Genomic DNA, 25,730 nt, shown 5'->3' with positions numbered 1-25,730 from the left:
TACAAACTGGACTGTTTGTGTCTTGTTTAGTTCTTTGTTGTTTGTTTGTTTGCATAGAGTGGGGGGTGGGGGGGAGGATGGCATCATGGCAGCGAGGGGACTAAAGGCCCATTCATAGTCTAGATTTTCGGTGGTGAGGTGACCGCCGCTCTGGTTGTGAGGTGACCACCGTAGCTGAAATAACGTGGAGCGGTGGTGAGTAAAAACAGAGAGAAGGGCTGGGGCGGTGGTGGTGGTTTGCTCTTCACCGCGGCTCCGTGACGTCATGTTGTAGTTCGGTGGTCACCTCACCACCGAAAATCCAGACTATGAATGAGCCTTAATACTTCTGCATCATCGGCACTTTGACAGTCTTAATCTCTGCTATATGGGAGGACTTCTGTATGATGCAGCTGGTGGTCCCGGAGGGGCTGTCCTTTCCCTGTGCCAAGTTGGTCAGGGCCATGGCGGCGTTGATCTCCCTCCAGTACGTCTCGTCCTTGCCCTTCACCTTCTGCATGCCGCCGACACTCACACTGATGATCACACGTACACACGCACACACACACACACACACACACACACACACACAGAACATTGAGTTAAGAGTATGTGGGATCTATAAATGTCTTCATTCAACAAATGGTGAAAATAGCTACTCTTAACACAACACACAATGGACACATTATGAGCTTGTAGATCACACTATGTTTACTGTATGTAATTAAGGAGTGCACTGCACATTAAGGGGTGCATGGCGTGTAGTAAAAAAAAAAAAACATGGAATACTCACTTGTCACATTTACTTGAACCATGGTCCCTGGTCTCTGAAGGCATGAGAGAGAGAGAGAGAGAGAGAGAGGTTAATTTTCCAAAGCTCTATGGGGTCAATGAGGATTAATTAAGACCTGTCACACTTTAAAGCTCCGGAGGGGGGTGTGTGTGTGTGTGTGTGTGTGTGTGTGTGTGTGTGTGTGTGTGTGTGTGTGTGTGTGTTTGCTCATGTCTGCATGAGAAATGGAGTATTTGTGTGTGTTCATGTTTATGCGTGTGTGCGCGTATGTATGCACGTGTGCACATATTCCGCATATGGATAAATACTTGTGTGAGGTCGGAACACCCACTCCATAGCAAACATGTGCTGCTCTGCTTTCCCTCTTGATTCAGATGCTAGATAAATGGACACACTACTGTGAGTGGTCTTCAAGGAACAAGGTGACTAATCGTATCGAACTGAAAGATGTTTCATATGACTCATAAGCTCCATTCTCCAATATTTTGTTCAAAAACAAATGGGGCCCCGCCAACGTAATTGAGTTGTCCGGAGAACAAAAGTGAGTTGTCCGCAAAGAGAAGAAAAAAACTGCGAGCGAGCATAGAAAATTCGATGGGAGAAAGAAACGCACGGAGTGAGTCAGGCCGCAAAAGAGTGATGTCTGCTGAGCTCTGCTCTCTTTCTGTTCAAATGGGAGCAAACCTCTATGCTGCTCATATGTAAAACATTAGAGAAGAATAGCAGTCATTAAACGATGAAACCGACTTCTCTTCAGGCCAACCGCCGTGTTTACCCACACTGTTTACTCCATGCTGTGGACTGAGCTCACGGGCAGACAGTAACAACAGTATGCGTGTGTGTGGGCGTGTTGCACAGCGTTGTTTAGGACCTGTCTTGTGTCTCGGCTCCGACTCTAGGTGAGTTTTACTCCACAGTAAAGATGATGACACAAGCTTGGCAGCCCGCGAGGCATTAAAAGAGACCAGAGCATCTGGATTAGGCCATAAAGTCTCCAGGCACACCCTTTAAGTTAGCTAAACACACAGTTAAGGCCCCATATAAGCTTATAAGAAGGCAGCCTCAAGCAGGTATAGAGGACCCTGCGCCATTGACAATTCCCGTTTTCCAAAAAAGCCACGAGTACACAGAGAATAATTCGCGTCTGTGTTTACTGGTTTGAACGTGCAATAATGCAACCTGCCACTTCGTGCCCTTGAAGTGGCATCTGTTTTGCGGTCGGTCAGAAACACTGGACCTCCGGTGCCCTGATTGAAGCCAGGGTCCGATGCTTTCATATTGGGCCGACTATCCCTCCCAGACGTCCCGCCACAGAAACACTGCCCCGTGCACATCTCTGGGTACTCCAACTTCTCCTGCTCGGCTCGGCCCGGCCCGGCCCACACGACAGACATCCAATAAAAGCACACGTCTGAAGGTTTAACGGTTGGTTCTTTTAATGAGCTGCCGCTCGCAGCCGCCGCAACACACTGCCACTTCCCCTTCCCACTAATGAAAATGAACTCGCCATGTTTGTCTTTTATTTCCACTGGAATTTAATTCCCACACTTGTTAGAAGTGATGGGTGGGGTTGGACAGGGACACGGCGGTGCACGTGAGGTAAAGTGCAGCTGCGAAAAAAAGAAAAAGAAAACCCCGTCACGGCTCTGCCTCCCCTGGACTCCCAAAACCCCCCCTCCCCATCCCTCCCTGCCCCCGGCCTCTCTCTCTGCGGACAACCCAGACGGATTGTGGCGCCACGCGTCATCGCCTCTCACCCATGTCCTTCCGGAAAAAACGGGATCCGGCACGTCCAGACGTTGTGCAAGGCGCAACAAGTAGGGTTAATTAATTCCCAACGCCCCCCCTGTTTTCCAAAAAAACTTTTGCATACACCGCTGTGTGACCTCTGCTGACAGTACCTGGGCTCCGTGCGTGGCCCTGGGGCGACGCGGAGCCTGATTATGATGCTTCCTGCTGTTTCCCATTTGCTCTCTAATCGCTGGATACTCTGCAGAGGGAGATGGACCTTGCTCTCCCCAATTAACTTCTTGCTCATCGTTTGCAGAAGGAAGCAAAAGTTAAGCAAGTCTGTGCTTACTATATGAGCCTTCTCTCAAGGTTGTGTGTTTGAGCGTGCTCTGCTCACGTGTGTGTGTGTGTGTGTGTGTGTGTGTGTGTGTGTGTGTGTGTGTGTGTGTGTGTGTGTGTGTGTGTGTGTGTGTGTGTGATAGAAAAGTAAGCGATGAGGATGTGATAGCCGTGTAGAACAAACTGCCATGTTGAGATTTCAAGGTTCTGTTCCACCAAAGCATTCCAGCTAAATCACCACGCTCTCCTCTCCTGTCTCTGCCTCCTCTCCCTTATCTTTCCGTTAGACATTATCGAGGTTCTTATCTAGGAGTCCTCACCCCCTGTTTTTACCCTCCCCATCGCCTTATCGGCCCTGTCATCCCATCTCCCCTCCTCCCATTCACCTCTCTCATTGAGTGATTTGCCGTTAATATACCCTGAGATTCAGGTACGCAAGACTGACCGCTCTCATGCTGTGCGGCCAAAACAAATGCACTGTTTTCACTCTTTCCCCCTTTCTTACGAGGACGAAAACCGCGTCTGTTAAATGTCAGGAGTAATCGTTTCTTCCTAATTGCAGTGCTTTCATGTGCTGTGTTGTTGTAATGGTATATATTATTTCATTATTTGTCTGGATATTAGTGCAAGGACAACAATGAGGAGGGCAACACTGAGGATGATAATACTGTGATCTGCAGACATGTTCTTTGTTGTAGTCAGTGGTATAAAGTAGGCTACACATACTCAAGCACGGTAATTCAGTACAATTTTGAGGTATTTTTACTTTACTGGACTACTTCCAATTTCCAATACTTTACTCTACTACATTTATTTGAAAACTTTAGTTTCCAGTTACTTGAAGATCTTTTGTATTATTACAAAACATACAGTACATGCATTAACCACTTCAGCACTTTTACTTGTAACAGAGTATCTAGGCCAGGGGTGCCCACACATTTTTGACTTGAGAGCTACTTTCAAAATGAGAAGCTCAACAGGATCTACCTACCGCAATTATTATACCATTGCTGAAAATAGTTTAAATATGTACCTGAGGGGGCTTTGGAATAATGGAGCTGGCATTACATATAAGACAAATGCTCTTGGAATGGGAAATAGAGGGGGAGAAATTGAATAGGTATAGGGTTTTTTTGTATTTAATTTGTAATGCTACAGACGTTTTTGTGCACAGCAACACTCTTGAAAACAAAGTATTGCATTGTGGATTTGAGCTGACAGGCCCTTTTGATGTCAAACAATCAAGTCACCTTAATTCAAGTGGTCAGATCCAAAAAATATTTATATTTTTATATTTACATGAAATATAAAAGGGTCATGTCATGTGATCTACCTGCACAGCCTGTGTGATCTACTGGTAGATCGCGATCTACCTTTTGGGCACCCCTGATCTAGGCTATTTCTACACTGTGGTATCAATGAGTCCTTACTGGTTGTAAGTCTTGTGAGGTAACGACAAGTGAGAGTGCAGCATCAGTACTGATAGCGTTTCCACCCACAGTTCCAGTGTTGCCAGCATTTCGCTGCAGCCACCGTCCAGATGCTCCATTCAGGCCCATAAAGACTGAGTTTGTGTGAGGGCTCCCGCAGGTGGAGGCGTGGCCATGGCCAGAAATGCCCCCCCCCCCCCCCCACCCCGCTCTAGGGACCGGTGGACCCCATGATCTGGAATCGAACCACCGCACGCAAGAAAAACCCTTATTTCCAAAGCCCTGTGCCTAAAACATCTAAAACTCAGATTTTTTAAAACAAGGCCCATGCCAAAGTAACTATAAATCATCGATAAATCATAGCGGGGCCTTTTATTATTTTCTCATTCGTTTTTTTCCCCCTTTTGCTTTTTAATTTTTTTGTCTTTACTACTTTTTGCTACTGAAAGTCAGTCAATTTCGCTGTTTGCCTTCGGGCTCCGCTGACAGTGGGTTTTCATGGACCGCCAAAGGGGAAAGCTAAGAAGTCTGATGGTTTCTGGCGTCGCGTTGAAAGGCCGAAAATACTAGCTCACTTAACGTCACCGCGGGGTGATGGGGGGGTGATGGGGGAAGCAAGTGAACACAGAAAAGATGAGAGCGAGAGAGAGAAAAAGAAAAAAAACACTTGCAAAAACAACACATGGGGAAAAACAAGGCAAAACAAGCGGGAGCTGACAAATGAGACAGGGGAATTGGGTACACCTGCTCAAGAGTGGGACGTGGAGAGAGGAGATGAGTGACTGACTATCATTATTACCATCTGGAGCTGTTGCTAGCAACACACAACAATAAACACGGCAGGCCCTGTTGCACAAACCAAAGGCTGGGCCGAATTAAGAGGCAAATAAACACACACACACACACACACACACACACACACACACACACACACACACACACACACACACACACACACACACACACACACACACACACACACACACACACACACACACACACACACACACACACACACACACACACACACACACACACACACACACACACACACACACACACACACACACACACACACCTGCATAGACAGACACGTACCGATGCAGTAAAGGGAATGAGCTAAGCCTATTTCCTCACTTAACTCCTGAAGCCTGAAGCCAAAGAGAATTCAACATGGCAGATGTGACAAGTTGCTCGTCAGTGAATCCTACGGCGATGACAAGACGACGCGGGTACACCAGCCAATCCGGACGAGGATATGGTGGCGTCACCGTAACGACATGTGACCCTTGCCGTCCGCTGAGGACCAATTCGGGCCGATGACTCAAGGGGTTTACAGTCAGCCCCAGATGAGTCAAAACGCTGCGTCAGACCATAAAACCGTTTACACGCGGGAAAATTTAAAGATCCAGCAAAACGTATATTATGACACATAGCTTACCGGATATACACTCGTGACAAAACAGCTCAATGGGCAGATATAAAGTTGGACAGGTTACAGGTTACTTTCTGCCAAAGCGTCTTTGGTTTCAACGATCAGGAAATGACTAATTCCTCCAACCACCATATATTACGATGTCTACTGATGCTATCTTTCATTTGAAACCAGCCCTGACACAGAACTATCACTTGCACTCTTGGTCTTGGCTTTGCCTGCGGCTCCTATTTTTCACATTATTTTTTTAATTTAACGACCTGTGCTTTTTATAATGGCAAGGAGAGTCTGTGAATGAAGTTAAGAGATGCCTTGGCACACTCCGAACTCCCACTCTGCCAACCCCAGCTTTAGACCGCCCCTCCCAGCCGTTTCAAGTCTACTTTCTGTCTCGCTTGACTTTCTCCGACACACACTCTCTCTCTCTCTCTCTTCCACTCTATGGGTGGTGAGAGAGAAAGTTAAGACTCTGGGTCCTTGGAAGACCCAAACTGACATTCCTACGTCAACACTGTCAAAGACGTCACAGATCTGTCTGTTCAGTGACAAGTATGTGTCATCACTTCAGATCGGAAAATAAAGAGAAGGAATGGATAATGAACTTCAACGCTGTGTGGAAGTGTACACACACACACACACACACACACACACACACACACACACACACACACACACACACACACACACACACACACACACACACACACACACACACACACACACACACACACACACACACACACACACACACACACACAGAAGCATTGTACCATTGCTTCTCCCCCTTCCCAATTCACACCATTTGTTCTTTCCGGGCCGTCTGCTGGGCAGATGACGCGGTGGCGTGTCTGCACCACAGCCACTGGGTGAGGAAAGATAATAAGGATCCAGAAACGAGGATCACGTTTGGCATCCCGGGAGATGAAGAAATAATAACAGACGCTTCAGACCGTTTAAACATGGCCGGGGCCGCTGTGTTTACGAGTGGCTGTAAACACACGCTAATCAGGGACCCTGTAAATCACCCCGAAATGAGAGGAGCTTCTCGTGTAGAAAGCATAAATAATGCTGTTAAGGGGCTGAGGCTCATCTGCTCTTTCTAAGCGTGCGTCTGTGCATCACGGGGCGAGAGAGAGAGAGAGAGAGAGAGAGAGAGAGAGAGGGAGAGAGAGAGAGAGAGAGAAGGAAATCTCTTCTGCAAGTCATTTTGGATGACAACGAATCAGGGGCCTTGGTTTGAGTTTGGCGTGACAAAGCTTTAAACATGTCCTCCGCAGATGGTTGGCATGGAAACGTAAAGAAGAGCGACTGAAAGAGAGGAACGTGAAAAGAGCACACAGAGGAAGAGATGGATGGAAAGGACAAACGAGAGAGACAGATACAACGAGAGGGAGAGACAAACAAGAGACAAAGAGGGAGACAAGAGTCTCGGTTTCAAGAGTGAGACTAATTTGTATTAGTATCTGAGATCAGTGAACGTATTTCAAGGCAATCTCATGGCTGTGTGTCACATTATACGCTGACGGTGTATAATGGTGGACTTCACAGTGACCCGGGGCTAACCTATTCCATCACATGCCGGCTTGTCTCCCTGTTGTCCCTGCTTTGACACAACATGTACAAGAACAAGAAAAATAAGTTAACAAGAAGAAAACGCTCCATTGCCATTTCCTAGTGTATTTCCAGAGGACCGATGGCCATCGTTTCGTGTTAGTCTTATATGCAAGAGCACGCATTAGAATGAAAGTGCAAACCTTGGGTAAACATAATTTGGACCAAAAATATCCCTTTTCTGGCTTCAGAGGCCAAATAACATGTTTGTGCTGCACTGCATCATTATGTTGGTAGGTTGAATCACCCTCTCCCACACATGGTGGCGGTGGGGGTTCTGTGTGTGCTGTGTGTGTGTGTGCTGTGTGCTGTGTGTGTGTGTGTGTGTGTGTGCGCGCGCGCAAGTGCACGCGTGTGTGAGCGAGGCACTTGACCGCCTTTGCTAGGTCACACCTCTGGTCTCTCATTAAACCTCTCTCACTGTGTGCACCCGCCTTTATCCCGTGGGAACACAATGGCAGCCCATTGTTCTAGACGCGGCTTGACTTTTTAAAATGGAAACCATTTGTGTTTTATGTAGTGCGTGCCCGAGCGAGCGCCTCGGTTTCCCTTACTAGCCTAGGCAGGACAGCTGTGTTTTCTGAATCTGATGAGCTGATTGTCTCGTGTGTGTACGTGCGTGTGTGCTCAAGCGTGCCTGTGAAAAAAAACCCGGCCTGCCGACGATTTTAAAACGATCAGGTTGAGAACGAGCCTCGCTCATTATTCTGCACTCTCCCCATTCTATGTTAGGCAGCTGTTTTGTAAACAGCGTCTGAGCCGATGTTAACACTCCACAGAGTCACGGTTTGAATGAACACCCTCTGCTTCTCCATTTGACCTCACACAGCCAGCCTCTGTTTTTAGTGGTCACGCTCACAGGCCACGGAAACTGTCCTATCTTTGAATGGGAATACCCTGCAGCCATCGGGGTTGTCTGCCGTGCCTCTCGTGCAGCGTCTCTCACATCCCACCTTTTCCATTCGCATGAAGCATCACCACAGTGTGTGATTGCCAGGATTATTATACTTCACTTCTGCCAACTTCCAAGCCGTTCCCACCATGGTACCAGCAGCCGCACCCAAAGAGACACATACATACAAGCGTCCTGGATTATCATCACGGCAGACTCTGCTTCACTGAGACAGAGTGCAATAAGGAATAGAATGTAATACGTTTCACTAAATAAGGTGCCACACACACAAAGAAGTAGAGTCCTAGGGTTCCCAAGTAGGCAAGAATCCAATGCAAAAAATACAATTGGGGAGGGAGACCACTGTATAATGGAAAAGAATAGATACAATACCTCCAAACAGCTATTTTTACTACATTTGTTTAGGCAAACAAACAAACAAACAATTGGCTTTAAATCCTGCAACATGTTTCGACTTTCAAGTACAAGAAATCTCTAGGCAGCAATGGTGAGTGTGTGAAATCAGGTTGAATATATAGGGAAGGGGTCACATCTTCATCACTTGAATAGAAAGAGGCAGGAAGGAACACACATGCCGTACCTGATGTAAACACACACATAGGAATTATAGTCATTTCTTCCAGCCATGATCTCTCGGTCTCTTACTCATTGTGACCAGCGTTTCTTTTCTTCTCCCAGCGGGCCCCCTCCACCACTACAGAAACACATCCCTTGATCTGGGAGCGGGGCCCTACCTCCCTTCCCTCTCATCCCTTCCACACTGGTTCCTAAAGCCCAAGCTGGGGCCCAGTGAGTCTTGGCCAGGACATTTCCCTTGGAACAACATCTCTCCCTTTCTCTGTCCCCCCCCTTCCCCTTTCCTATGAAGCTGTGGAAACAGAGGCCTGTGGCCAGTCGGGTCCAAACGCTGTGGATTCCTAGGGTGGAGGATTGAGGAGTCCTCATCCATCACTGTCCATGAGTAGCTCGTTGTCACCGAGTGGGCCCCAGTTAAGCATTGTCTTCCCACTGGGCTGTGGCCTTCCTACCGGCTACAGGAGCTACAGTAAATCACCCTGTCCCTCGTCGGTCAGCCAGGCCAGTCCACGCTGTGACATCGGGTGTCTTAAATCAGAATGCTGGGTTCCAACCTCACAGCCGCATGCACCGATGTATAAATCAGCCCAGCCAGGAGGGTTTATCTCTCTGGAAATTGACAGCATCAACGGTATAGGAAATCTGTTTCAGTATAAAGCACGTTATAGCCTAAAGAATATGGAAACAGCTCCCATAGTGATCTCTGAGTCACGACTGACCATCTACAGATCTCCCCTCTCTCCACCTGTCTAGGAGCCTTGGGTTGAAAACCGCGGAGAGAAATTAGCTAAAGACAAGAAAAACAAACACTTGCAGTTTTCCGTTCTAAGATTACTTTTTTGGGTAAGAGACCTCTTTCCAATTACCGGGGATGACTCCTGAGCTCTCTTTAAGCGGGCCCGAAAATTCTCCAGGATTCAATAGCTGTCTGGCACTCGCAGTGACCTAATTCAAAAGGCCCTTACGGTCCTCCGCGGCCCCGTCAAACACTACTGGTTTCACTTATACTAGCATACGTCCTGAGTCGACACAACGTATTATAAATAAATGTCCCCCAACAAGCTGAATGCTACACAGTGGGGGTGAGCTCTGCTGCCTTGTGTGGCCGAGGTACTGCATATCTTATGTGGTGTGGAACTGATGTGGAACACAGTGTTCGCAAAGACAAAGAAAAAAAAACCTTAATTATGTGATTCTGGAGCCGAACAATATCACAGACACATAAACTGTATTTTAGCTCGGCTACAGCTGGAAGATATTTGAGGCAGTAATACATATTGAATAAACACTGCATGGGGAATAAACAGTAAGCGAGGGTCCTTTCATCAGAGAGAAATAACTGTTCATTATCTTGGTTTACTAGATGCGTTTTCTAAAAATGAAAGCCACATAAAATCGAATCTTTGGAAAACTTGCTGGAACGTACCAGCTCGCCTCTCAAACAGTACTTTTAACTCATCAATTGTTTTGATGTGAAAGCCGAGTTCCATTTACGCGTGGATGCATAAGTCTTCGGAAAGTCTCTCCATAATAACTCATTTGTTGAGGGCCCTCTGGACTCAGCTCAGCGCTGGACTCTGTCAAATAGGGAACCTGAGAAAACGGGGGCCATACTGTCAGCCTTGTGTTAAACGTCTAAACCTGAGATCTCGCGCTCTCCCGTCCCCAAAAAACGTTTGGAATTATTTGGCGTATAATGATCTATATCATATCGGACGGGGTGAAATCTGGTACCGAGCAAGAAGAAAAACACTGGAGCCAGATTCCTGCCATTTAATATCCCATTAAAGGGTAATTTGGCATGAAACCCCTGGCATGTACGTTGGAATTCTACTGTTCCTTGTTTTCAATGAAATTCCCCACAGGGTTTTGACTCTAGTGCGAGTGTGTGAGTGTGTCTGTGGTTGTGAAAGGGCATGTATCTACACTCCAACCATGTGTAGTAGAGGTGTGTGTGTGTGTGTGTGTGTGTGTGTGTGTGTGCATGTGTGTGTGTGTGTGTGTGTGTGTGCGTGCGCGTGTTTTACTTTCCACTGTGTGGACTGGGTAAATCTACCCTCAGCATCTCCTGCCACGTCTGACTGCCCTCTGTAGTCAGAGATAACACTGGGCTCTGGCCGCTGCCAGAGCAGCCATCGCCAATTGTCCCATTAATGGACGCTTAGCCAATGGGCTGGCGGTCGTCAGGCACGCCACTCGTGCTTAAGCCAATCCAATCGCAAGCAAGGCAGAGTTAGGGCTTATGCGGGAAAAAAAGAAAAGAACCCGGGAGACACTGTTCACACTCTTGTTATGTCCAGTCCACCCCCACCTCTGTCTGTCTGTCTGTCTGTCTGTGTCTTTCTCCCACTCACTCGCTCACCTTCCCACTCTCTTTTGACGAGTCTGTCTGACTCTGTCTCTCTCTCTTTCTCGTCCAACTCGGGCCTGAAATTTCAGACACTGTAATTGTAAAAAGGCTGAGGAATTTGTTCACTACAAAAATATCTGGAATGTACAGACAGGAAATGATGCAAAGCCCTGAGCTTAAAAAGTCCTGTTGTGATTTTTCTTCGTCCTGACGACTTCCTCTCCGTCCTCTACCTCAATGAGTTGATTCAAAAAGGTAATTTTCTACTTTTATTTTATCTCCAAGATTGGGGGGAGGGGGGGGGGTCCTCGGCAGGTGTTCATGTGAGCACCTGGTGTCGACGCCTTGAGATAACTTTCTGCGCGGCGAAATCAAGAGAGGTCCTCTGCAGACGACAGAGTAGAGTTGTTCCGATGCCGATACTGCCTAAAATGCTGGTATCCGTATCAGCGAGTAATGCCATATGCCAATCCGATGCCACGCAATGTATCACGATATTTAATTTACAGTAATATTTTGATTGCTTCAGTTGATGCTTTATACTTCAGTTTGAACTGCTTTATACTCTAACTGTACTATACTGTACTGTACTACACTTAGCCTACAGCAGTAGTTTATTACAACGTTTCGGGATCCAGACGAAGGTCTGTAAGGCTCCATTTTAAACCCCATCAAAGAATCCAGATTGTCCCTGGACCCTACTTTGCGAACCAATGTCCTGTTTAAATGTTTTGTTTAAATTTCACGGTGGTATTGGATCAGTAGGCTACTCGGTATTGACTGATACGCAAGTAAACGGAATCGGTATCGAGAAGGAAAAAATGGTATCAGTACATCTCTACGCCAGAGCTCCAAGAAATCTAAGAGTAGGGGTTGACAGTGCCAAGGAATGAGATTAGACATAGAGGGGGGTGTGGGGGGGGTCACTTATTCAACTGGATAGAGAAAGAGCTTTAAGCCTCTCTTGGTCTATCCCTCTCTCTTTTTCTAAATCTCTCTATTTTTGTCTCTCCTTCCCTCCCTTCCTCGGCCAGGCCCCAGGTGTGGCGGGGGAGAGATCTTAATCCCGGCCACGGAGGAGGGTTTTAAAGATTTTCGATCGTGAGGATGATTGTAAACAGTCACGATCGCCAGTGCGCTTGTGAAAACACCTCTCCCTCATCTTCTCACATAATTTAAAACACATTTGTCTGTAAGCAGAATTTTGAATGAACCAATAATAAGAAAAAATAAAGAAAAGAAAAACGTTCTAGTCTTGCCCTGATGAAAAACTTCTATCACTCCACCACCTCGCTCTCATAAAACCTCCTTGTCGGCCCCCCCAGGCACTTCTATATGTGCTAGACAGGCGAAAAGAGTGAAAACATTACAACCAGTTATGAAGTCCTGCATGCTGAACAAAGGCCTAGTGTTCGTATCCTAGGAAGGACTCTCACAGCAAGCTCGGAGAGATTAGACCCCCCCCCCCCCCCCACCTCCCTCCGATTTGGTCGCAGCACCTGCACGTTGCGTATGAAATGGCACGCATTACAACAGCAACGAGTCCTGGCCAGAGGCAATAAAAACGGGCGAGGACAAGGTAATCCAGGCAGGGGAACCTAGAGAATTCAACTTGTTTTCCATGAGATTTCCAGCAGGGTTCCGACTGGTAGTATGGGAGATTGGGCAACATTAGTGTTGCACGTCGTATCTAGAAGACTGGATGATACTTACAGTATTTATAGAGATTTATTTCCTTGCCTTTTGTTTACTATTTAGAATTCAAGTACAACTCACTTTGCCTGCCTGAAGTACGAAGAATAGAGATTTCTTATCTAAGAACACAACATTCTCGACTCGTTACACTGCCTAGTTGGTTAGACTAGATTTTTCTTATTTGAGGCTCATTTGGGCTTCCATAAGATACATGCATCAGATATGCAGTTCATATCAGCAAACACACATGTGTGTGCACGCACGCACACGCACGCACGCACGCACGCACGCACGCACGCACGCACGCACGCACGCACGCACGCACGCACGCACGCACGCACGCACGCACGCACGCACGCACGCACGCACGCACGCACGCACGCACGCACGCACGCACGCACGCACGCACGCACGCACGCACGCACGCACGCACGCACGCACGCACGCACGCACGCACGCACGCACGCACGCACGCACACACACACACACACACACACACACACACACACACACACACACACACACACACACACACACACACACACACACACACACACACACACACACACACACACACACACACACACACACACACACACACACACACACACACACACACACACACGTCTCAGTTAGACCTCATGGCAGGATCAAAGGCATGCCAAACAGTAGTCAAAGAGAGAGCATGTTACACATGGCCTTGTTGTGTCTGGCCGGTTAAACCCTGGATAGACTGGAGGGAATTCCTCTCTGTGCTTGATTGAGCGAGATGAACCATGTGTGTGTGTGTGTGTATTGGATACAGGGAAGGAGAGAGTGTGTTTGTGTGTGTGCACACAGGGGTCTTAAATCTAATATAAGAGTCTTTGTAAGGACTGAGTGGACTGAGGCCCCTTCATATTGGATCTCTGTTTCAGGAGAGAGTATCACATTGACCTGCAAACATGCTGGATGAGGTGCAAGGGAGGGGATCAACCAGACAGCAGCAGTGGAACACACAGACAGATGACGGGGCCAGATGCAGGAATTAAAACAAAATGTGCAGATGGAAGGGTGTGTGAGTGTGTGTGTGTGTGGGGGGGGGGGGGGGGGGGAAGAAGGCGAGAGAGAGAGAGAGAGAGAGAGAGAGAGAGAGAGAGAGAGAGAGAGAGAGAGAGAGAGAGAGAGGCAGTGCAAGTGTGACTTTTAAAGGGAAAGAATGTGAGACATGTGGCTCTGGGCTTACCGGCGCGGTAAACAAAGTTCCCTTCGGCCTCGGAGGACGAGGGCGAGAGCAGCTCGTCGTCGTACTCGTTGGAGCTGAACGAGCCCGAGTGGTTCCTCTTGCGGGCGTCCATGACGGCGTTGGCGACCATCACGTGGCGTAGCGAGTCGTTCAGGTAGCGGTGCAGCAAGCTGCTCTTGTACTTGGGCGGAGACACGTAGTCCTCGGCCAACGAGGCGGCCTCAGCGGCCGTCCGAAGGCCGACCGGCATCCCGATGCCCATGCCCATCCCCATTCCCATGCCCATGCCCATCCCCATGCCCATCCCCATGCCCATGGCCATGCCCACCATGGCGGAGCCTTCCTTCTTGATGACGCTCTGGTACATCATGGGCTTGCTGAACTCTCCCGGGCTGCTCTGGGTCCTCTGAGGGTTGTCGCCGTCTGCAAGTGCCCACCACGGACAGAAAATAAATCAATCAGTCAGTTCAATAAAGACAATGGAATATTTATATTCATGCAAGTCGACCCTAGATATCATTTTTTTATAGCTGCACTTGTAGCTGACAGGATTTTGCATTGTAGAACTCTTCTTACACTAATCTAGAACAATCTCCCCATGAGGATTAATGTCAAAGTTGTAGGCGCTGCAAGACTTAAATATTTCAACTGAATGGCAGGATAGGGAAGTTCCGGGCCCTCTGCCCTTCAGTTGGCGTCTCTGCCATAGCAGCAGGCCCGATGAGGACACAATACCAAACCAGAACGGATGGTAGCCCATTTCCTCTCCATCAAAAGCACATTGCCCCCTGCCTCCATCCTTCTGCAGAAATGAAACATTTCCAGGGAGCTCTCTACGAGGCCGGAGAGATTGAATTAAAACATTGGCCCCTACCTGATGAAAGAAACTGGGGGAAAGATAAAACATGGTGCTGAAAAAACAGATATCCTCCGGGGGGAGGGAAATCAGGGGGAACTTCATTGTAGATACTGTCCCAGCCAAGACTGTAATTGGGTAATTTGGGCAGGTTGGGCTTTTGATTCTGTCCCGGGCCAAATTATAATTATATAGTTTCCACATATCAGAACCACATGGATGTAGTTGCCGTCTGAGGTAGATATTCCTTTTAATGGATATCGCTTCTGGTGAAACCACAACTAACCCCCTCCCCGGTGACATGTACGAAAAGAGAATAAAGTAAATCTGTCATTAAAATCCTTTGACAATGTTTTGCTTCATGTCTGTCATTGGGCAATACTGTATCCAGGTCTGCACCCTCGCTCTGTAGGACGTATGCACATTTTAAGCCACAGTGACAGGTTGAACACAGGGACCTCCAGACCCGCAAACGTGTCAAACGCCGCCAACGAGTGACCAGATAGCTGCAGACAACCAGATAGCTGCAGACAACAAGCTCGTTGCTGAAAACAAGATAGTTACGGACAATGAGCGATCTCCCGCCAACACGCTAGCTGTTTCAAAGATGCTAGCGAAAGACAATGAGCAAGCCCCCGCCAACTAGCTAGCTGCTTCAAACAAGCTAGCTAAAGACAATGAGCAAGCTCCCGCCAACGTGCCAGCTGCAGACAACAAGCTAGCTGCATGTCAACGAGCGAACTGTAGCCAACGAGTGAGCTGCCGCCAACACACGAGCTGCAGACAAGGTAGCTGCCGCCAACGAGCGAGCTGCAGACAAGGTAGTGCGGTGCATTGCAGGACCATTTCAGGACAGTGAGAGGAAAGTTCACTGGGGTCATGCAGGTTTGGCCCTGTAAAGAGCTTGTGGAGCTAAAACATAGTCTTAAAAAAATAATGGAGGGTCTTCAGCGCAAAGGTTAGGACAGGGAGCAAGCTGCGGACGGCCTCACGGCCACAATGTGACAGGGAGATGAGTCAGGGAGATATACCGCCTCCGGTGGTGTGGTGGATGGTGACGGACACAATGCAAGCACCATGCACACATTCTTCTACTGGCCACACTCCCTGTCTCTCCTCCTCAAAAACGTAATTAGGGAGCATTGAGTGACACCGCAGTGCTCTTCCTTCTTCTCGATCACTCTTTCTGTATCTCTCTATCTCTCACTGTTGTTGTGTGACTGAATATTTAATCTCCAGCCCATCCTATGCTCAGATAGAGACAGAGTTAGAGATTGAAAGAGGGAGAGAGAGTGAGGAGAGATAGAGAGAGAGATAGAGACAGAGCGAGAGAGAGAGAGAGAGAGAGAGAGAGAGAGAGAGGAAAAGCTCCCTGAGAATTTGTTTGCGTGTTTGCAATAAATACACAGCTGACAGAGAGCCACTCATTTCCAATTGCAGGCTGAGAGACGGAGGTTGGCCCAGCGGGGTGTCTTAATGACAGCGTGTCACAGCCCATGGGCCTCTGTGTTCCTCAGCTGGGACACACACGCTCCATTTATAAACCCAGAGCGTGGCCCTGCATAGCTGCAGCCTTCTTCGGAGGCACCACCGGATGCTAAGAATGGACAGAGTGTGAGATAAAGGGTGGACAGGCAGTTGGCCTGCTGTCAGTGACAAGACTGGATAAAATGGGATCGCCAGAAATGTGTTGTAAGGAGTTTTTCAAGGTCACGATGCATGGACAGAACTAGTCACAAGTTTGTGTCAGGGCGCCTGGCAGTCGGAACAGCGAAGCCATTCTCATCTTTACTTTGACATAAAGGTTTGCATGGGCAATTGTGAATGCTTTCTAATGTGACAATATCTATCTATAAATGCACTGCATGTCTCTGTACGTCTGTATGTAAGTGTGTACGGCTGTAATGCACGTAACTCGAGAACCGTTCGCCCCACCGACTTCAAATTCGACACACGCGTTCCACACCCCCACAGGGAGTGCAGTGCCCGGTGGTGAGTCGGTCGGACTCACGGTTGTCCAGAACCGCCACAAAAGGCCTCTGCCCGGGCTCTGGACAGGGCCCCTGCCCATGCTCCATATATGGAGTTGGCCTGTTCTGACATCACAACACTCCATATTTGGGCATGCCTGACACAGAACTCCATATATAGGAATAAAGGGATACAGAAATCTCCATATATGGGCATAAAAGGGACACAGACAGATGGGTGGAACAGGTACTCTGACACGGGTACAACAGGTATTGCATAGCCGGGTGGGGCATGGATCTCCAACTTCCATCGTTACCGACTCGGTGCTCTACAGTCGGGCACCGGTCTAGTATATTAAAATTGGCTTAAGGGAGGTCGGCTGGAGGGACAACGCAAACCACGTTGTCACGCTCATGTCACTATGACTCAGCCATAACTATAGTTCCTAATGCAGCTATGCCCAAATATGGAGTGTGTTGTCTAACATCAATGTGTCGGTAATGCATCAGGAGCAAACAAATCAGCGATCTCCATATATGGATATAAAAGGGACAAGAACTGCATATGCTTAACGGGAGCTGAGTGAAAAGATGGGAACAAGGCAAGGAGGGAGGCTATGGGAGACGGGAATTTGGATTTGACATTTGGCTTTCCACTGTGAATCGTCAACCCGGATCTACGCCAAATGCTGCCAATCAACCACTGTAAGAGAAGGAGAAAACAGTAAAGGTCCATGCAGACTGCTGCATGGGCCTGCGAAAAACGCAGAAAAGAAAATGCAGCAGTCTGCAAGGACCTTAAGGCTATACAACTATAATTAACTGTTTAACGAATTCCACGTGTAACCTAATAGGCTAATTGTTCATTTTTAATTTAAATGCATGCTTCATTTGCATGCCACAGCCTGGGGACCCAAACTAACTACTGAATATAGCAGATTTATAAGCACAAAATGTGTCACATTGTGCACGTGTAAATCTGCTATTTTCACTACTTCTTAAACGCTTTGTTTACGCTCTTAAAAAGTAGGACATGAAAAAAAGGGATATTTACATCATATACCATCTTTGCGCCATCACTTTTCCTCAATTTAATGCCCTCACTTTCATCTTCAATATGTACTTTTCTCAGCCAATCAAATCATCGCCATGAGGTGATCAGCCAATCACAAGCCAGCCGGAAAGCTGGGCATAAATTGGTCCGCAACCCAAACATACCTACCTACATACTGTACATACCTACATACCTAGAAGCGTACCTTAGTTACGTCACCATCAACAGCCAATAAGGGACCACCATTCTTACACACACACACACACACACACACACACACACACACACACACACACACACACACACACACACACACACACACACACACACACACACACACACACACACACACACACACACACACACACACACACACACAAACCTCTCAGCCGACCACAATACTTGCGCGCTCTGCTTGCAATAATAAAAGCTGATCAACAGTTAACTAGAAATGCACTCTGTCGAGGTGCCACCTTGCGCCTTGCACACAATCAGAGCGCGCAAGTACTGCTACTAACTAATGTCTATTAAACTGAGACACACATACCCAGCCAATCACCAAACGTACCTTAGTTACGTCATCAAGAACGGTGGTCCCCTTTTGGCCGGTGGACACCACTGACATCCCCAGCTCATTACAGTATTTGCGCGCTCTGCTTGCACAAGTAATTACATTCATATCATATGCCATGTCAGCATGGATGCAGAGCCGTACCGTCTGAGCAGCTGTCGTCGCTGCTGATGCTCAGCCTCTCGGCGTTGCCCTGCACGTATTTGTTGTACAGCTTGATCCTCAGCGCCCAGCTCAGGTCAGGCTGCCTCACCGTGTTCTTCAACCGCCGCCGTGCATTGGCAAACCAGTTGGAGACCTGAGAGTGCGAGTGAGAGACAGAGAGAGGGAGAAATAGCAAGAGAGAGAAAGATACAGAAATAGAGAGAAAGAGATAGAAACAGAGTGAAAGAGAGAGAAAGATACAGAAATAGAGAGAAAGAGATAGAAACAGAGTGAAAGAGAGAGAAAGATACAGAAATAGAGAGAAAGAGATAGAAACAGAGTGAAAGAGAGAGAAAGATACAGAAATAGAGAGAAAGCGGTAGAAACAGAGTGAAAGAGAGAGAAAGATACAGAAATAGAGAGAAAGAGATGGAAACAGAGTGAAGGAGATAGAAAGAGAAATAGAAGTGAAGCGAGAGAGTGAAACGATAGACAGAAGCCGAGATAGACAGAAATAGACGGGAATAGTAGAGATATATATAGAGATAGACAGAAAGAGAGAGAGACATAGACAGAAATAGACGGAAATAGAGCGAGAGTTAAAAGAGATAGAAATAGAGCGAGAGTGTGAGATGGAGACAGAGGGAGAGAGGCGGGGAAGAGAATACATAGCAAATACGGTCAGCTGTTACTGTTTTGATTCCAAACACCTCTACAGTACGTCCCATGACAAAACAAAAATGTCTGGTCCCAACCAAGAGAGAGAGAGAGAGAGAGAGAGAGAGAGAGAGAGAGAGAGAGGTCACATTACAGAGAAGTGAGCAAGGAGCATACCCTGATGCTGTACCCAACTCCCTGAACGTCAATGCTATAAGAAACAATCCCAGACGTATTGTGTGGAAATGGTTCCTACTGTAGAGAGAGAGGGAGAAAGAGAGAGGATGAGGGAGACAGGCAGAGAGAGAGAGAGAGACACTCACACACACACACAGAGGGAGAGAGGGGGAAACTGAGAGGCAGATAGGAAGACAGACAGAGAGAAAGACACTCACACACAACATACACACACAGGGAGAAAAAGAAGGAGGGGGGAGTGGGAGGAGAGACAGACAGAGAGGGAGACGGGAGATAGCATGCAGTCTGCAACAAAGACATTCAGAAACATTTAACACCCCGCAAACCAGCCCGGCTGGATGGCCCGGCGAACGCAACGTTTCATTAACTAATGTTCCGACCGAGATGTGTGTCCCCTCCGTGCTTACTCTGGACGCGGAGAGCCTCCCTCCAATAATATTTTTTTTCCACGCGCTGTCTTCAAGAGGCAATAAAAAGGACATTTGAGCTGGGGAAGGGACACCATTAGATGTTATACTAGAATAACTTTTCATGCTCAATAGACTTCAAGCGGCTTATGAAGGGAGAAGGGGGGGGGGGGGGGGGTTAAGGGTTAAGAGACGAGACGGGACACTCATGCTACAGTACTTAATTCTTTCCCCCCGTCCCATTCTCTCATTTCAATATTGTGTTTCTCATTAAGAAACAAGACAGTCCCATGTCCCCTTTGTCCCCAGGCCGGAGCTGCAGCACACTGCAGGCTGCATGGCTGGGGTCGCCCCCACTAATACATGTGGCTTGGATGGGAGCAGAGGCCGAGCCGGGCCGGGCGTAGGGACAGCGTGTGCTGCTAATGAGGGAGGGCAGGAGGAAAGATGGCAGTCAATGTGACTGAGGGAGACTGTAAGAGGGGGAGAGAGAGAGGAATAATGGAACACTTGCTCATGACGCCCGCAGATATCAAAAAAGATGACTTGGCGGGCCAAACCAGTCTGTTCTGCATGGAGGCGGCGTCTGGCAGACAGGCCAGGGGCGTTACAGCGTGGCCTGGCGGTGGTGGTGTTTAGCGAGGGTGAAGCGGGCATGGCGCATACCTGTTAGCGCAAATGATCAAGCACTTCCCAGTTGTTGGGGAAAATGTGACGGAAGACGGGGTGCCTGTCTTGCATCGTCCCAGCTCCGTTTGAACTAAACCGTCCACTGAGCATGACCTTCGACACTATTTTGCACGGTGTCGACACGGTCTTTGCTGGTATTATGCTGATTGATTGGTGGTGATGTCTGAATTTATGCATGCAGTGTGTGTGTGTGTGTGTGCGTGCGTGCGTGCACACACACTGGCACACAGGACAGCATCCCGGTGTCCAGTATAAAGCATTCCTCCACACTATGCTCACCCTCACCAAAACAAACGGCTTCATTAGGACCAAAATGAGAAGCAGATTAGGCACAGTGGCCTGAAATAGCAGCCAGAGCCATCTTGGCCATATCACTGACCTCGTCAGCCAGATGATACTGTTTGTATGCAGCAGCATGTGCCAGGCAGAACATAGATATGCACGCACGCACGCACGCACGCACGCCCTTTCTGTAGCTGTGAATGTCAATTGCTTAATCAGGTCATATTTTGCTCTTGGGCTTGTATAAGAACATATTGTCCAAAATGCTTTAATGTCTAATAATTCAACATTAAACATTATAGGACAAGCACACACACTACACTACTCTTTTTTATGAATGAAGTTGTAAACAATTATCTAAATAATATCAACAATGCCTCAAAGTAATTATGCACACTTGAGAAATGTACAAACAATTAAAGATGACATAAGACAGGTCTAAAGAAAAAAGGTAAACTTTACAGAGAATATTAAACCAGTGTTTTTATTCCTCAGCCATTCAAAAAGCATTGTGTGAGTTCATTGTCACTATTCTGTTTTCAGTTAGCTAGAGAGAGAGAGATTGTCACAACAGATCTGGCTGAAGACAATATTTGGAAAGGGCAGGCTGGGGATGAAGACAGAAGCCTGATTTATTCTTTGTTACATGATGGATTCGAATGCTGACAGTCTACAAATCACAACGCGAGCAAGTAAAACTTTAGGCATTACCTGGACCAGGGTCATTTGGGAGCCGAGGGCCAGCAGTATTTTCTCTGTTTTAGTGGGGTACGGGTTGTCTCTGTGCTTGTACAGCCACTGTTTCAACGGCCGCGCCATGTCCTGCAGTGCCTGGCGCTTGTGTCGCACTTTCCCACTGTTTGGACGACCCCTGGAACACAGGAACAGGTGTTTCAGGCAAAACAAACACTAAAACCCTGTCCATTTCATTGGGTAAATGTCTAATAAAATTCATATTCCCTTCAAAGCAACTAAGGGGAGGCTGGAAAGGGTTGCTTTTTGACATATTACCTGTCAGATATAGACTTCGACATAACTAATAGAATCAGGTCATTCATGAAACATAAAATGTAATGCCTTTATTACATGGTGTATGCACCTATAACATGTTGTAATGTGTTTACTATTCTCCACCAGCTCTGCTGTTGTTCAATTGAAGTCTGAGATAAGCACAGCTACAACCTAATCAGCCTTTTATAATGTCAACCTTTGTGTAGGCTATTTATTTTCTATAAATCTTGCCAACACAATTGTTAGCAATGCCTTTGCCTTCACTGTAAAGGCTATGATCTGCTTGCCAAATAAATATTTCAATCAAAGTCTGCTAAACATTTTGTAAAGAAATGACATATTTAAGTTATATTTTAAAGGCTGTTAAGATCAGGTCATTTAATGAAGTAGTCTACTTTCAACATAACCAAGTTGTACAGAACCAAAGTGAAGTGGGATGTTTTCAGAATTCACCCGTCAAGCCAGGGTCATGATACAGTACGTTAAATTAACATTCTTACACCATACAATTTTCTCACCAAAAACGCTATAATTAAGTTGAAAGACTGTGTGTGTGTGTGTGTGTGTGTGTGTGTGTGTGTGTGTGTGTGTGTGTGTGTGTGTGTGTGTGTGTGTGTGTGTGTGTGTGGCGAAATAGATGGTCGCATGTCATCTTTTCTTCGCAATGTGTCCCACAAACCAGAAACACGTCCCAAGGAAACAGACAAACAAAACATTTATGTTTAGGGGCAATTTTCTTTCTTCTTGGTCAAATTCTTTTTTTGGTTAAATCGCAAAAACAAAAACAAAAAAATAAACAAGCCCACAAATCTCTCAAGAACATTGTACTTGATCACATAAAGACACAAGGGCATGGTGAAAATCACCGAGCTAAGCTGCTCTTCAAATCACTCAAATCATTTTAGTCAGTTTCATGAGGAAAGTAATCCCTGAATTTTAGCTATGCCTTTCAGCCGGATATTGTGTTCTTCTAAATGTAGGTCTATTATGCAGCATAGGCACAGCACTAGTCTATCAGAGTGCTATGAAATAGTGTTTGTGTATGCCTCTTGATATTGATAGGATTGTGGTTATCAAGCTATAAAAGATTCAATTTTGAGCTGAGTTTTTGGATGCTGATGCAAAACACTTTGTAACCACGTTTGCCTTAAAAAAAAAAGACAAACTTCCAACATAGTCTTCTATAAAGTTAACATCGTCAATAATATTATTTATGATTATTAGCATATATTACTATTAATATTATTATTATTATTAAGTTTCACCTGCTGCCTCCAGTTGGTGAACCTGTAGATGTCAGTAATGCTCCGCGCTGACTCTCTCCGTCTATCTAACCCAAAAAGGCTCCTGCTGCAGATGTCACATATTTTCTCCTAACCTCAAGCCTGCCTGAGGTTCGTGTTCTACAAATATTTTCCTTGTAATCTAGATCTGCATGAACATCCTAAAGAACATTTTGACTCCCGTGTTCGTCTGACTCCTGGCAACACGCACACATTCACAGTCAGCCAGCCTACCGCACGCACGCCCTTCTAAATTTAATAATCTTCATTAGCACCGATACTCCCCCTGAGGTGGCACCTTACGGCCACCGTGTTATCCGGTATCACGGCGGCGCGCGCGCACACACGCACACACACCAAGTTCAATCGTTCCAAGCCGAGTTAGCCTATGTTTGCATAAGTGGACTTACGTTTCACAGGATCCCGTTTGATTCGATGTTGTTGCACATTCGAGCAAAGGCACTACTGTAGACTACGGTCTGTATACTATACAGTCTAAAATAAATACGCAAATAACGCCATAACATGCCGTTTTCTACAGCCTTCTCTGAATAAAGAATAACATAGAGGGTCTATATGACTGACTAGACCACACATATAGCTCAGGGGCAAATGTAGTCCCTATTGGAAACAGATGGAGTCGACCTTCAAAAAGCAACAAAGTCAGATGACCCACTTATTAATTCCTAGATGAGCCGTGGACATCATCAACACGCACATGAGGATGGGGAGCGTTACAAGTTACAACTGAATGTAATTATTTAGTAGTAAATAAGATTGCGCAGCAAGAAAGATTACACTCCAAGTCTCGGCTTTGATCAATTTACCTTAATTTACCTTATCACTTATTTCCGTATACTTTAATTTTGGAACAGGAAACCATGTTGCAAATTAACTCCATCGGAATTCAAAACAAGTGGATAACGTTGCTGTTACTGTAGATTGCATGGTTGTGCGTAAAGGGCATTACGCACAGGTTACTAAATCACTGATAATCATTTTAGTCAGTTTCATGGAGAAAGTCATTCCTGAATTTTAGCTATATGGCATTTCAGGTGGATATTGAATTATTCTAATTTGGGTCTAGCCTGTACGCAGCACAGCACAATCAGAGTACAAGTTGTATTGTAGCTTTTGTCAGGTGCAAGGTGACACACACATATAAGGCTATACCCTGCCCCACACTGAGCTTGCACGGTGCACGTTTTAAATGGAATCGTCCACATATATCAGGACATGTCCTTCTGTGTCTGATGACGCAGTGTTTAAATTGACTTCACTACACGCTGTCCTAATTCTGACACAGACAGTGTGTAAATTGATTATTATCCACATACCCTGACCGTCTGTGTCTGATGGCTGCGTTGTCTTTGATGACTTGATGATTGCTGGAGAGCAGGTCTGGATGTTGCCCCTCTATTACTTCTAGATAATTTCTGCTGCTCCTCTCGACTTCCTTCGCCTTCTCCTCGAATAGGACCTGGCTGCTTAACTTGTTGAACACAATTGTATTCATCTTTGGACAGATAGATATTCCGAATCCTTCGTGTTCTCTTCTAGCTGCTGCGTAAAAAAAGGACGGTCACTCACTCACAGCGCGCTCATTCACGCTGCCACGGTGTGTCTGTCCTGGGAAAGCAAGTGGAATAAGGATGCGTTATTTTAATAGCCTAAACAACTATAGCCTACAGTCTTTATTGATTATAAGATTATAAACACACTTGACAGAGCGCTGCAGAGTGGACCAATTGCACAGCTCATGTATATGGTAACCGGAGAACTCTACAGAAAATGAGTGCCATTTAGCCTACTCGAGTAACATTAATGTATTTATTAAATCGCTCAATGAGTAGGTAATAATGTCAATTCAAAGGCACAGGCAAATACTGCATGGTTGCATGAAAGAATAAACACCGTGCACTGAATTATTCCGTTAAAGTGTAAAAATGCAATATACTGCATGGTCCACCCATAGGCTATACTGCATGTGCGGAATGATGACATTGTCTGAATGAGGAGCTGCGACGCATTCCATCACAGGTTGAAATATCTAGCGTAAACATGTAGTAAACACACATCTCTGTCTCATCCAAACAGTTTATTTTGGTTGCTCAACAGTATGTTTTCATACGAACAACCAGTTGCTACTGAGCTACCATGCACGGCACAACTCTGCGTTTCCTCCTTCATTTACAACATCTATAAGCCTAAACCTGCATCATGACTGAGTTTAACTCCAATCACGGGATATATTTATATGTACGAGCATTGTGATATAGGTAGCCTATACTGAAGTGCCTTACGGAACAAATTATTAACAATGTTATACTGGATATAATATTCAATAATAACCGGATAATCGGACGCCTCCGTTGGAACAAGTTATTTTAACATCGACACAAAAGTAACGGCGATTTGTATATTGTATTCCTGTTCTCAGACTCCTACCTGTTGCGCGCCCCTCCAGTCGTGCGTCTCTCTGCTGTATTCCTCATTCCCTGCTCACACACATGCTCCCGTTCGGAGATCC

General features: G+C 46.5%; 1 protein-coding gene across 1 annotated transcript; it reads right to left on the bottom strand.

The window, feature by feature from the left end:
* Positions 1-319: 319 nt before the first annotated feature.
* Positions 320-25,730, bottom strand: mkxa (mohawk homeobox a; the record flags this gene model as incomplete). Its single annotated transcript, XM_079489229.1, has 7 exons — positions 25,649-25,730; positions 24,538-24,829; positions 21,618-21,777; positions 18,673-18,826; positions 14,078-14,500; positions 773-806; positions 320-515 (listed from the first exon to the last, which is right to left on the bottom strand). The coding sequence occupies exons 2-7, from the start codon at positions 24,714-24,716 to the stop codon at positions 320-322; spliced, it is 1,146 nt and encodes a 381-aa protein (XP_079345355.1). The 5' UTR covers positions 24,717-24,829; positions 25,649-25,730.

Source organism: Electrona antarctica (genome assembly GCF_951216825.1).
Source record: "Electrona antarctica genome assembly, chromosome: 20".
Classification (NCBI taxonomy): Eukaryota; Metazoa; Chordata; class Actinopteri; order Myctophiformes; family Myctophidae; genus Electrona; species Electrona antarctica.
This window is presented reverse-complemented; position numbering and strand designations above follow the sequence as displayed.